This window comes from Puccinia triticina, chromosome 2A (genome assembly GCF_026914185.1).
Source record: "Puccinia triticina chromosome 2A, complete sequence".
Taxonomy (NCBI): domain Eukaryota; kingdom Fungi; phylum Basidiomycota; class Pucciniomycetes; order Pucciniales; family Pucciniaceae; genus Puccinia; species Puccinia triticina.
Genome location: NC_070559.1, coordinates 1,261,698 through 1,276,053, shown reverse-complemented (window position 1 = coordinate 1,276,053; position 14,356 = coordinate 1,261,698). Strand labels below are relative to the sequence as shown.

The 14,356-nt window shown below is 47.2% G+C and overlaps 1 protein-coding gene across 1 annotated transcript; it reads left to right on the top strand.

The window, feature by feature from the left end:
- Positions 1–396: 396 nt before the first annotated feature.
- On the top strand, positions 397–3,155 carry PtA15_2A140 (uncharacterized protein; the record flags this gene model as incomplete). Its single annotated transcript, XM_053166131.1, has 11 exons — positions 397–934; positions 1,038–1,114; positions 1,185–1,326; positions 1,392–1,486; positions 1,553–1,659; positions 1,770–1,803; positions 1,871–1,985; positions 2,071–2,243; positions 2,321–2,544; positions 2,653–2,771; positions 2,842–3,155. The coding sequence occupies 11 exons, from the start codon at positions 397–399 to the stop codon at positions 3,153–3,155; spliced, it is 1,938 nt and encodes a 645-aa protein (XP_053017383.1).
- Between the last annotated feature and the right edge of the window lie 11,201 nt (positions 3,156–14,356).

Below are 14,356 nucleotides of genomic sequence, written 5' to 3'. Positions count from 1 at the left end.
TGCGCACCTCCCGGCTGCAGTTCAGGCTCAGATTGCCGTGCCGTTTCCGGCCGACAGGGCCGTCGCCATAGGGGTTTAAATGAGGAGTGTTCATGATGTTCGGAGTAGACTAACTGAAGAGTGTTGGTGAGGAGAAAGAGGGCGCGTAATTAGGGTGCCCACAGCGTCGCACGAACAAGCCAGGCCTTATTCCTGGCAGTCTGTGGATGCGCTGGGTCCGCGTCTTGCAGACAGAATATCATGTGACCGTCCGCCGCCGCCCGGGCCTGCTCTCTGCCGAAGTGTCCATGCAAGCTGTGGGCCCAGCCGCGGTCCTTTACTGTTGACCGCTCACAGACACGGCATGCCTCCCAAAAAAAAAACCCAGGCGGCCACGACATCCCGGCGGGTGACGCCATGGGCATGCAGGAGAGACAAGGGGGCGGTGCTGCTGTTGAGCGGATGCACTTGACGGAGATGAGAGAAGTTCTCCCGATTGGCACCCGTTCCGACCTGAGCACCGGGGCCGCCCGGCGGCACCCGCACGAGCCCACCGTGGAGCCAGCCTGCCGCACGGGCGCATTCAAGTCTACAGCTGATACACCCAGCTTTCTTTCACACTTCTCCGACTTTCCACCACCTCGTCGGCCGCAATTCTGCCGCCGGTGGCACCGCAGGATGCTCAAGACTTCGCTCGGTCGTTTCCGAAGCAAGCCGCGAATGGCCCGTCCTCGAGTCCAACCCCTCTCCTTGAGTCCGACGGGTTCGTGTAGACGGGCGGCGCTGGGCTCGGAACGCCGGCCCGTCGGCAGTCACGGTCGCGCGATGGCGTCGACATCCAGTGCTGCGATTCGGCTGGGCGCCCAGCTGGCTCGCCCCGCCGCGAACCCTTCACCTGCCATCGGTCTCGAACTGCATGTCCAACTAGCGAGCGACTCCAAGCTGTTTTCTTCAGGTTAGTGTGCCTCGAAAAGGTGCGTGTTTGAAGGTCGATCGGGCCCGCGCGGCGATGCTTTCCATTCCGGACTGACTTCTTTGTTTTGGTGTTGTCCTTCCAGCCAATCCGCCTTCCCCAGACCAGGACAGCAATACCAATGTTGCCTTGTTCGATGCGGCGACTCCCGGCACACAACCTGTTAGTACTTCTTGCTTACCTTCTTTTCCGCCTCGTTGAACCAACTACTAATTTCTACATTCATATTCAGGTTTTGTCTTCAGACTGTCTCAGACTGGCCTTGGTTGCTTCCTTAGCACTTGAATGCAAAATCAATCCGAAGACCAGCTTTGACCGAAAACACTATTTCTACCCAGACCTTCCGGCTGGCTATCAGATCACACAACATTACTGTCAGTTTCACTGTTTCATTGGTCTTCTTCGCTACTAACTGCTAACCTTGTAATCTCGTTTGTAGCTCCAATTGCGTCAGGGGGGAAAGTTCTCATCACTCCTGATGATGGGGCTGATCGATCTTTCCAAGTAGGAATCACCCAGCTTCAATTAGAACAGGTGAGTTACAGTACGTCTATCTTCCTGCATCGGATGAACAATGAACACTGCTTTCGTCTGTTTTAGGACACGGGAAAGTCATCCACCGATCCGCTATCCCCTGACCAAACGTTGATCGATTTGAATCGAAGCGGGGCGGCCTTGATTGAAATCGTTACAGGCCCAGATCTCCGGTTCGTAAACAGCCTCCAATATCAGTCACGCATGTTGCATTCATACTGGATCACATTAGCACAGCAAAGGAGGCTTCGATCTTCGTGCGAAAACTGCAATCAATTTTGAGATTTGCTGGAGTAACCAAAGGGAATATGGAGCAGGTGAGTATGTCCTTGTATTCCCATTCCGCATTGAAGTGCCAGGGGTGATTAACATAGAATCTTACAGGGATCATTGCGGTGCGACCTGAACGTGTCGGTCAGTTTGCCGGAGAGCTCGATCCAAGGGTCTCGATGTGAAGTAAAAAATGTGAATGGATTTGGGCACATTGAGCACGCAATTGGTAAATGAAGGTTCCCTCCGCATTACAGCTCCTTCATCTAGCCGGCATCCATACCAACAAATTTTTAAAATCTCGGGGCGGGCAGATTATGAGATCTCGAGGCAGGTGGGCCTGTTGGCCAAAGGGGAGAGGATCGAAATGGAAACCCGAGGGTTTGATGTCGCTCAACGGCGAACCTTCAGGTTGCGAGATAAAGAGACTCAGACCGATTACAGATATCTTCCGGACCCTGATATACCTCCGATCATTTTCCCGTCGGTCAGTAACTTTCCCAATACATCTTCCAGTCTTCTTTTTGCTTTCATTCACTCATGTACTGCAAACAAACTTTGAAGACAATTTTAGATCGTCTGCAACGCTTGGTACCCGAGCTTCCCCATGCCATGATACATCGGCTTCAAGAATCTTATGGGCTCAGTAAAACCACAGCCGACATTTTGATGGCGATAGGTTCCGAAAGGATTGACCATCTGGCCGACGTAGGCTGTGGCGTGCGATACTTTGAAGCTGCAATGGACGCGAGCGCCTCAAAAGTTGAGGGGAAAACCATGGCCAACTGGTTTGTAGTTTCTGCAAAGACTGGTTTCATCTACAGGGCCGCCGACCTGTCTCTCACCAACTGACTGCCCCCCTTTTTGCCATCCCTTCCCCTCCACCCGTACTTCAGGATCGTCCACGAGTTGTTGGGACTGCTGGCTCAAGCTGGATTAAGGTTTGTCGACTGTCCAATATGCCCAGCAGAGTTCGGCAAGCTCGTCGGAAGCGTATCAAAGGGCACACTACTCAGTAAGTCCAGCTTAATTTGATCAGGATACAAGGATCAATGGAGTCTGATGCTTTGCTCGTATTTGTTCAGGACCGATGGCACGTGAGATCTTATGTGAAGCGGTCAAAACTCCGGCAGTCTCACTTGGTGACCACCTCAAAAAACGATCGACCCCAAAAATCCAACCGGATGATGAATCGACCGCCCAGATATTAGCCCAACAAATCACCTCGGAGATGCTGAAAGAGGTCCAGTTGATTAAGAATGGGCATCCGCAGATCATCGCCAAGTTGGTCGGAGAAGGCATGCGGAGGAGCCGGAAAACCGTCGATCCTTGTCTGCTTCGAAAAGCTTTGGAAGAGTTATTGCTTGGACCTGTCTCTATCAATCCTGGCAAGAAGTAATAATAATTAATCCAACAAACACTTTCTATGCCCAGTCATGGTTTGTTCATTAGCCGGGATTCTGGCACTCCAATGGATTTTTTTTTTTTTCTCTCTCAAGTTTTGAGTACAGCAGTCAGCTGAGTTTGGTCGCACGGGTGTCAAGGGTTGACATTATTTCACCTTGTTGCAAGCTGTTTTGCCGTCAACTGAAATCAAACAGTTTGATACGTCATCTCGTTACAGCTTAGGCAGGCATGTAATTGTAGATACATATGATCCAGGGTGGTGAGGGCGGGGGAGCAGGATGATACAATCATCTGCATTATGCCTGTCTCCAACTATATCTCAATTTACGCAATTCAGCAAAGTGCTTCATGTCTGGTTTTGTGTTGGTACCCAAGGCATGGCGCCAGATGATAAAACAGCTGCTTCTCTGTTTTACCCACCAATTTGAGGCCAGCGTTCTTGAGCTTCATCCTCTGCCACTTGCCGTCACATGAAAAAACCCATTAGATACATATATCCAATTGTCATATGCAATGATTCTTCACCCAATGTACACTCAACTTATCCTCTTACTTACAGTGTGCTGCTTGCAAGGTGTTGCATCAACACCAGTGGAATGTTTGATGTCAGAGACAGAGAAGGTAACAAACCAAAAACTGGTTGATGGGAGTATGTTCTCTGTTCTCTTCCTCTTGTCATTTGTGGGCTCCCCAACCAATAGACCTAACACACATTCCCCATTTTCCCCATAGAAGCCACCATCAATAACTCCCAACATGATATGTTGCATTCCCAACAAAATTCAGAGACTCTTACCAACTCTGAAGATAAAGAAACCCCCCAAGAATACATTAAAAGAGTTCTGGACCCAATAAAGAGCACTCCATTTAAAAGAAAATGTGAGTTCTAGCCACAAATTTATCATCCATGAAAGTAGCCAATAAAATGAATAGAAACCCTCCTCAAAAAATTCACAATAGTGCCAGAGCTTCCAGAGTCTCAGCAAGAAAGAGAAAGTAAGTACTAAGACACCCTGTTTCCATACAACAGCTTCCCTCCAGCAGCAATTGACACCAGCTTCTATCATTGGTCAGTTATGATAAATCAGATGAAATAGGAGTTCCAATATCTTGAAAAAAATGTGAAAGCCGCTGTTTCCCAATGGCAAAGGAACACATCAGATTCAGGGGAGTATTATTTGCAAGTCCGGAAGTCATTTTTTTCCCCATATATTCCTACATTAAAAGCTATCCATCAAAACATGATCATTCTAAAAGATAGTCGAGTGGCAAATTTGAAAGGAAGAACCCCAACTCTGTTTATTGATCCAGAATATTACCCAGTAATTGATAGCATAGCTGAGCACAAAAGTGTTGAAAATAATGATGGAAAACAGATCTTTGGTCAAATGGAAAAGTGTGTTGAAGCATTCCTTTTTGCTAGAAAAGAATGACTGATGCTAATTCAGGAATTCATTTATAAAATCCCTTTCTTGATGTAAATTTATATCTAGGGAGAATAATGATATAAAAGTTATTGTTAGCAATTCCAAGTTAACTGACAACAAGGAAGGAAGTATTTTAAATACAGATAGCAAGAGCAGATCTCCAACAAGAAGTTTTGAAGAAGTAGTGCCCTTGTATGGAGAGAACAAGCGTACTAAGATGAAACTGATTGGGAAAAAATTAGCTGAACAGACCCTGGATATTGTCAAGCAGAGCATCAACAAAGATTACCCACCCTATTTATATCAGCCAGAATTAACAATCCCCAGGCTTGGATTTCAAACAATTCACTTGATGTACAGGAATCATTTGATTACTGAGGATGATTTTGTCTCTTTATTTACAAATGAGATCTTAGAGAAAGCTGCTGAAAATATGCCCCACAACCATCATCGCTTTTCTTACCTAAAAGATTACAAGAATGTTTTGAATGGGTGGTATGCATCAACAGAGAGAGAGATGCTTTCAGGTAGCTTGTTTCTAATTTAAAATTGAAATTTGCACTTCAAACTGACAAATTTCATTATCTTTTTGTGATCACACATATTTTCAAAGTTCTTGAACCTTGGCAACAAAGAATGTTCACATTCCATCTAATGAATCAGATTTTCAGGAGGTATCATGAAGACTCTTCAATCAAGATGGATGCAAATTTGGAAGATATGTTGCTGGGTCATTTTGATCAAAACATATTTGAGGATAATGAAGTTTTTAATTTATTAGAAAGAATGAAAATTACACCAAGAGAAAAATTACGTGGATTTGAGGAGCTTAAAACAGAGCTGAAATCATTATATGCATTTCTTGAAAAGATTGATTACCTGACCTTTGAGCAATATAGAGAATGTCGTAATGAAATATCAATTGTCTTTCAAGTGATCAGATTTTTCAAGGATAACTATCCAGAGTTAATCAAATTAATCTTTGAACAAGAATTTGAAAAGGAATATGCTCTGATGGATGAAAGCAGTCAATTCCATGGACAATTAGATAACATTAGATTATATATAAATGTCAAATTTGGTCAAAGCAATCAATTTCCATTGGTTGTTGAATTTTTTTGCTCATGCAACAAAGGATCATCACTGAAACAGCTGGATGAATTGGAACTAATCTCAAAACATATTGACCAAATTTTCTTGGAACACAAACAAGCCATTCAAAATATCCTTGATAGTGATCAAGAGAACAGATTCTATGATCACATAAGAATAGAAGAAAGGATTGAGTTTCTTCAAGATACAATAGATGAATTAAAAGACAAATTAGCTAATCAAAAAGGTTGAGATGGTGTAGTTTGAGTGCTTTGAAAACACCCGTGCTTGTGTGTTTCACAACAAATATCAGTGATTATGTAATAAAAGGTTTGACTGGCTAAATTAGTATACACTGTGTTCTACCGCTTCCTAGCTGATCAGTAGAGATCCCAGAATCATTGTTTATCTAGACTCACTTGACTAGGCAATATCTTTATTCAATTTGAATTTCTTGAGGGAGATTTCTCCTCCACATTTTCCTTGAGCAGACCAGTCAATCTTGGCAGTCTTATCACACACCCATTTCAAGAACTGTGCATGCTCTTTTCAAATTAACTCCATTTTGTAGTCTGTGACAAAGCTTTTAATGGGTGCATAAAAATGAAGGATTAGTTAGGCCTCAAATCGCCTGAGAGATGCTGAAAGAGGTCCAGTTGATTAACATCCTCAGAGTCAGATCATTGCAAATTTGGGTGGGTGAGGCCTGCAAAGGGGTTAGGGAGGGCACCAGGTACCCATTTTCGGGTACCTGCTTTCAGGAGCAGGTACCCGGAAACGGGTGCCGGGTGTGGGTGACCAATATCAGTAAAATTTCAGGCAGGTACCTGCCTGCAAAGTGCCCTCCCTACAGGGTACCAGGTGGCAGGCACCTGTTGCCTGTAGGCGGGTACCTGTCTGGTGTGGCAGGTACCCGCCAGAAGGTGCCAGGTGCGGGTGTGGGCGTCTCAATTTTGTGAAAATTTGGGCAGGTACCCGCTGTGGAACTCTCACACAAGCATAAGCAGAGATTGTGGGGGAAATGCAAAATTTCACGGGAAATGAAGGATTACACGGGTAGGTTTGGGTTCTGAATCTGATTTTGGGGAGGGTAGTAGACAGGTTGGGATCTGGATGGAGCCAGAATAGGGTAAAACACTTGAAAGGGGAGGGGGGGGGGGGGGGTTGGAAGGGTGAGTGGGGTAAGGATTAGGGGTTTGTTGGCGGGGCGGGGCAGGATCAACAAGGGGACAGTCATTGAGGAGATGACTTGATGATTTGCAGCGGAAACATTGTTGCTTGCCGGTGTCAACTCCGGCGGCCATTGCATAAACGCTATCTGCAGGACAAGCAGTTTGCGCCCCTGGATACTGTGAGAAAGATGCAGCATTGAAGCGCACTCTCTACATCCAGGCATCCAGAGATTCCGTTGAGGCTAGCTTACAGGAGCGTAGCGGATGTGGGCCGGTCCATGGAGTGGCGACCAGTGAGCCTAACACGCGCGCGTGCAGGCGACGTAGCGCAACCAGGGAGGTGTTGCGGCTGCGGGCAAAGAACCACAGCGTGGCTATCAACGCCAAGGTCCCAGCAGCTGAACCTAGAAGATCTAGGACCCAGCGCCGAGGACTCATCGCCGGATCAGCATCCTTTTGCCGTCGCCAAACCGCAAAGAAAAAAATTTGCCCAATGGCCAACCGACTATCAAGCCTCGCGAACCTCGCCAGATCCTCGATGACCGGAAACCAACAACCACTGGAGCGAGAAGGGGGACCAATCCAAACACAAGACAAAGACTGAAGAATTTTGGACTCAGAGCCGGAGGGATGAGTGAAAAACAAGCCTGAGGAAGAAAGCTCAAGGCGGAGAACAAAACAAGGGAGCCCAAGAAAGGGCCAAGCTGCTTAGCTGTGAAGGGGAAAAAGGCCCCTCACTACAAGAGACTCTCAGGTCTCAGGGAACAGGCGCAGGAACTGATGCTTCTATTTCTATCTATCTGAGCGGATATTTAAGCTATTACATTGGGGGGACAAAATGTGGGCAGAAGATGGTATTTGCATATGCAACTGGCAGGAGAAAAGGGAGTGACAGGGAAGAGACAGGAAAGAAGTGAGTGACAGAGATGTGAAATTCCAACAAAGACCACGAAGCCCAGCAACCACCTATCCTTCAAGAAGGAAAAGAAGCAAGGCAGGCCAAGAAGGGGAAGGCCAAGGCCCCTAAGAAGGCCATCCCTCCAACAGACCGCGCGACAAGGTCATCCTCCAAGACACCGACGGGATCAAACACACCATCCAGGAGGAGGGTCCGTTGACCAACGGCGCCCCCCCCAATAGCAGCGCTCTACCAATACCTGCTGGGGGATAAGTCACAGAAATCCCAGGCAAAAGGAACCACAAAAGGTAAGCGTCTGAATGGTTTAGGTCGATCCAGCGGAATAACTGAGCGCACGTTGCTACCACAACCTAGCTGCCCATCTTGTTGACCACGACAAGATCAAATCGTTGAACCCACCACAGCCCCTTACCCAGGGAGACAAGTTGCAAGCAAAGGTATCCCTCATGGTTGATCAAGCGCTGGCAGCGGAAGCAGCAGGGAACACCGAACTAGCTCTGATGTTCTTCAAGATCAGCAAGAACCTAGGGAGGGCCGAACCCAAACCAGACCTTCAACAGGCACCTCTGACCGACCCAGTCAAGCGCTTGTTGGAGAAGGTCTGCGCACTATCCAGCAGCAACAGGCCATTCACCATGATTCCAACGCCCAATCCCACCGACACCCAAACAGGGGACGCAATCCCGACCATCGGCCCAGTAGATACCATGCCTTCTGGTGTGGTCTTGGACAATGCAGCAAGACCAACTAGCGGCGACGTTGGCTTCACGCCCTTCTTCGAACGCAACCTCTGGGAGTTGAGGAGCCCGCTGCCTCTGACCATCTTCAATGAAGTTTGGCAGGATAAAGCCATCATCCACTACACGGAGAAACGCTCAAAAGCAGATGAAAACAACACCAATAAATACTGGATACCCATACCCATGCAAGTACACTCAAACGTACGCCAAATGGTCCATCAACCACCAAGGATTCCTGGCAGCCTTGATTAAGGTGTGCAACTACTTAAAGCTTGCAGGGTGGGTTCAAGCCCACAAGAAGATCTGCAACCAACTCGTCACCCAGTACAGGTTCATGGCAGGGCTCCGTTAGGATGAATGCTTTTTCCCACCGTGTTTTCATGCCAGACGGGAAGATTTCCATCAGCAACATCTTGGTCAAGAATGAGGAGATAGCTCAGAAGATCATTGCCCAAACAAGGAAGTTCGAAGAACCCGACTTTACCAAGAACCCCTATGCAAGAGGCGGAGAGAGGAAGACATGGGATACGGTAACCGCACAGGATCCAGCAAAGGCCGCCAACCAAGCAAACCCCGGTGCAAGCCAGAAGCACAACAACAACAACCAGGCCTGGCACCAACAATTAAGCAGAGCACATTTGCCGGGCAACCAAGGGCCAAACGGAGGCAAACACAAGGTTACAAGGGCAACCGCTGGGACTGTGGCTACAACAATGTAAGACTCAAAAGCGTTCCTGAGAACCTTTTGCTGAATGGAGAAGGGGATGATGGAGGTGCAAACTCTGCCCTTCTATGCTATCAGTCAACAAGACCCACCAAGCTATGCTTGGCAAGTTTAAATGAAGTGATAGGGTAGGTTGGCTCAAGATGAGTTGTTTGATTGACAAGGTATAGATCTGGTGATTTATATAAGGGTTGGTTATAATTGATAAGGGTGAATGTTGGGGTGACTGTGATTGGTGAGTGATCAACTGAGGAGCTGACAACTGGGGAGGAGAGAGCTCCTTATATAGACAGAAGTGGAGCCTCAGAGGGCTTGTGGGTTAGGGTTTCAGCTAATCTAGACAACAGGGTGAGGGATTTTAGCTGGTGAGAGTAGATACAGATGATGTCATAATGTGTCAGGGGTACATAAATGATGTCATAAGAATGCAGTAGGCGCATGAAGGCTGCGTAAAGTGACAGTAGGCTGCATGAGTTGACAGGTGGATGCAGGGGGTGCATAAATGAAGTCTGAGGCTGCAGAATCAGTGTGTGATGACATCATAGTATGAAAATAGAAGAGTACTTGATACTTTGTGATGAATATAGTCTTATGGGGAGATGTATGCTTGTATCCTGTGATTTTTATAAGCATAATACTGTGACCCTTGACTTGAGGCTTGTGACAGGCTGGTGACTGGGTATGCTGAACGTGTGATGGGTGTCCACTGTCCAAGGGCGTGTAGGTTCCAATCCAGAGGGGCTCCAGTGACACTTCCAGTGGTGACTAGGGGTAAAATTGGCCGTAGAATCCATTTCTGGGGTCCATTTGATGGTATTGTGCGGCCTAGTATGAGTAATTACGGGGCATAAAAAAACTTTTTATTTTTCACTTTTCCGTCTACCACAACGATAGGAGTTGCGACCGCAGCAGAGACCGCAAAGACAGGGGCAACAATCAAGGAGACACCCGCGGGGATTGGCGCAGCAACGGGAAAGTCAGAGGCGGACAAAACCAGTAACACTGAAAGAAAAACTCTAGAAACTGCTTGCAGTTGAGATGCAGCAAGCTTGAATCAAGCCTCAGCTCAAGCTGGAGTCGAGCATCCAAATTCTGTGCTGGTGAACCTTGAGTGTATACCTTGTTCAGAATCCCAATGCTGAACATTCTGTAGTGATCATGCAGTAGGCTGAGGCAAATGTTCAACCTTGAAAATGAGAATCCCCCTGAGCAGCCTTTTATCTTATTTTATTAAACACTCCATGTGCCATTGAATCCAGCCAAAATAACATAAAAAGGATGTGTACACATGAAAGGGATATGTACATAAGAAATGTATATGTAAGCATGAAAGGGGAATGTGAGAAGGTGTATTAACACATAAAAGGGATATTTATACATGATGAAAGGGGTATGTATGCATGAAAGGGGTTTGTATGTATGAAAGGAGTATGTGCAGTAAGGGGTATTTACACATGAAAGGGATATGTTAACATCAAAAGGGTATGTAATAGAGATGGCAAACAGGTACCTGTCTGATTTCAATGAAACCGCTTCTTGAGTGCTTGTGATCAAATAAATTCAATATGTAACAATTTCATGTGATGAAGAACTACTTGAAATTGAGTAGGACACTCAGCTAACTGCATGGTAAGGCACACATACAAGGCCAGATGGCAAATAGCCCACAGGTACCTCCTGGCAGGTACCTGTGAGCTATTTGCCATCTGCACTTGTATGTGGGCCTTACCATGCAGTTAGCTGAGTGTCCTACTCAAGTTCAAGTAGTTCTTCATCACATGGAATTGTTACATATTGAATTTATTTGATCACAAGCACTCAAGAAGCGGTTTCATTGAAATCAGACAGGTACCTGTTTGCCATCTCTAGTATGTAAAACTGAATGATGAAAGGGGTATTGAAAGGGATGTGGAAAACTCAAAGGGGACATGTAAACATGAAAGCTTCATGAACACATGATGAAAGGGGTATGTACACATTGTGAAAGTGATACATGCACATGAAAGAGATACACGCACATGAAAGGGGTATGTGCACATAAAGGGGTATGTACACATTATGAAAGGGGCAAATGCATAAAAAGGGATATGTGCACATGAAAGGGGTATGTGCACATGAAAGGGGTATGTGCACATGAAAGGGGTATGTGCACATGAAAGGGGTATGTGCACATGAAAGGGGTATGTGCACATGAAAGGGATATGTGCACATGAAAGGGGTATGTGCACATGAAAGGGGAATTTTCAAAGGTATCAACTCAGTATTTTGGAGCCTGTACTCAGTTTTTTGGAGCTTATACTGACTCTTGCATAAATTATGCAATTTGCATGTAATCAACCAGTGCTTGATTCTTGCATGAGGCACAGCTTGCCTTGAGCTCTTGCATCTCAACTGCAAGCAGTTTCTAGAGTTTTTCTTGCAGTGTAAGGCCCAGTTCGTTGACACCATCATCAGCTGTTGTGCATGGTCGGGAAGGGGAGCTTTGTTTACTTCATGAACCTTTGTTCATGGTGGAACTATCTCCTTGTTTGCTCAACAACACATGTTCGCGTTTGCGCACCCCCCCCCCCCCCCACGCTTGCGTGGTGCATACTGGCCAACATCCCATCTTTTCTAACCCATGTGTGTATGTAATGTTCTGACGGATGAAATCAATTTTTACGTGCAATCCAAGTCCAATAGGTCATGAAACCATGAACAGGTGATTGCACCTACCCCTGTGAGATTGTGAGAACCAAGTGAAGGCCAAAGATGACCAGCACATCATGGCCAACCTCAGTGTCCTGCGAAATGAACATTGAGGAATGGACGACAGCACTCAAGAAGTGGGATCTGCTGCCCGAATACAAAGACGTGCTAGAAGCGTTCACAAGGGGTTTCACCCAGGGGATCCCTCAACACTCCATTGATACAGCGGAACAGTTCTACTCACCGCCAAACCACGACTCGGCGTGGCAGGCAAAGGCAAAGATCGAAGAGTCTTTCCAGAAAGAACTAGCAGCAGGGAGGATGTTTGGACCCTTCAGGAAGGAGGAAGTACTTCAGCACTTCAATTTCTTCCGAACTAGCCCGCTTGGCGCCGTGATAAACGGTGATGGCTCACTGCGCCCCATAAACAACCTCTCCTTCCCACATGGAAGGCAGGGCGTACCTTCAGTCCACTCATTCGTGGAATCAACCAACTTCCCGACCACGTGGGATGACTTCAACACAGTGGCCAAGTTCATCCGCGAACTAGAAGAACCAGTCCTTCTTGCCATCTTTGATTGGGAGAAAGCTTACTGCCAAATCCCTACAGCACCAAACCAATGGCCCTACTTAATGGTAAGGACATTTGACAATGAATTCCTGTTGGACACAAGAATAACATTTGGCGGCGTCGCGGGATGCGGATTGTTTGGCCGACCAGCAGATGCGTGGAAGACGCTAATGATGAAAGAATTCGAAGTTCTTGCCATTTTTTGGTGCGTAGACGACAATTTATTCGTCACGAGTACACGCTCAGACCTGGAGATGATTGACGTTGTGAGGTGCTCCAACCAGCTGGGGGTGAAGACAAATAAGGAGAAATTATCTCCATTCTTGGAGGAACAAAAGTACCTTGGATTCATATGGAACGGCCATCACAAGACAGTCCAACTACCAGACGACAAGCTCAAGAAGAGAATCAACCAGATCCAAGCATTTCTCGGAAGAGGCGCAAAGTTCAACTGCGGGGAAGTCTAGATACTGGCAGGAAGACTAAATCATGTAGCCTACGCGCTACCGCAACTACGCTGCTACATCTGCGGCCTGTACAAGTGGATGATTGAGTGGCAAGACAGGCGGTCGCGCAGACCGGTACCCGCAGATGTCAAGGAGGACTTGCTCAAGTGGCTAACGTCCCTGAAGAGCTTCGAAGCAACAAGGCTAATTGCAAACCCGGACCCTACGGAGGTTGGTTGGGTAGGAAACGCGTCTACGAGATTCGGAATAGGAGTCCTGATTGGCCGCAAGTGGGCACAGTTCAGACTGCGGTCAACGGAACTCTTGGCAGAGGGCTTGCCTTTAAACTCCAAAAAGGAGCGAATCGCACGACTAGAAACCATTGCCGTGCGACTAGGTCTGCTGATGCTCATCAAGCTAGGAGCACAAGGTAGCAAGATGTTCATTGTGTGGAACAACAACTCAACCACAGAATCAGTCATCCTCCAAAGGAAGTCCGGAGATTGCTTCGTGAACTCTGAGTGGAAAATAATTCAAAAGGTGATAATCAAACACCAGATAAATCTAGTGGCCAAACGAGTGGTATCCGGAGTAAACCGCGCCAACGCGCTCTCCAGAGGACGGCGCGATCACAGGGCGCAGGACCAACTTCTCATAGAGGTCCCACGCGACCTGGAGGAGCTTATAGTACAAGTCTAACATTAAATTGATGATTATGGGACGCAATGACAAGCTATATAATCTGACTGACGCAAGACAACACGGGCAGGAGGGTCCAACCGCTGAGGGATAGGCATAGGCGCGGAGCCAGGCTCAGGATTTTCCCCCCCTGAGTTATGGGTGCGGGCTCCGGCCTTTTCAAGAGTGATCCACGCCAACGCGTGAGATCAACTGCCTAAAGAGGCAGGTCTCACTGTGAGAGGGAAGCACCACTTCCCAAAACAGCTTCTCCCCCACTCCTGACTACAGAGAGAAGGAGGAGAAGGGAAGACCCCCCTCACCCTCAGCCCGTACGGGTTAGCCTTGGGGACCTACTAGAGTAGCTCCCAGAACTACCCACACAGACCAGAAGGAGTCTGGAAACCCCACAAAGGGAGAACGCCGCCCCAAAGGTGGCACGGCGGTGACCACACATGTCAAACCAGCAAACGCCCAGCCAGGGAGTGGAGTTGAACATGTGTGGATTTTGCCTAGTCGGTTGGCTGGGGGGATTCCTCCTGCTTGATAAAGGTGCTGACATGTACCTAGGTGCTACTGCCTTGCCAGCTGAGCAGCTCAAAAGTGAGTGCACTAAAGTTAAGGTGCAGCTGGTGTGGCTAAGTAGAGTCTGAAAATACTGCTTAGCCTGGGCTGTTGAGTAACTTCCAAATATTCCAGGTTGCACCACCCTGGGATTTGTTTTGTATCAGGCTTG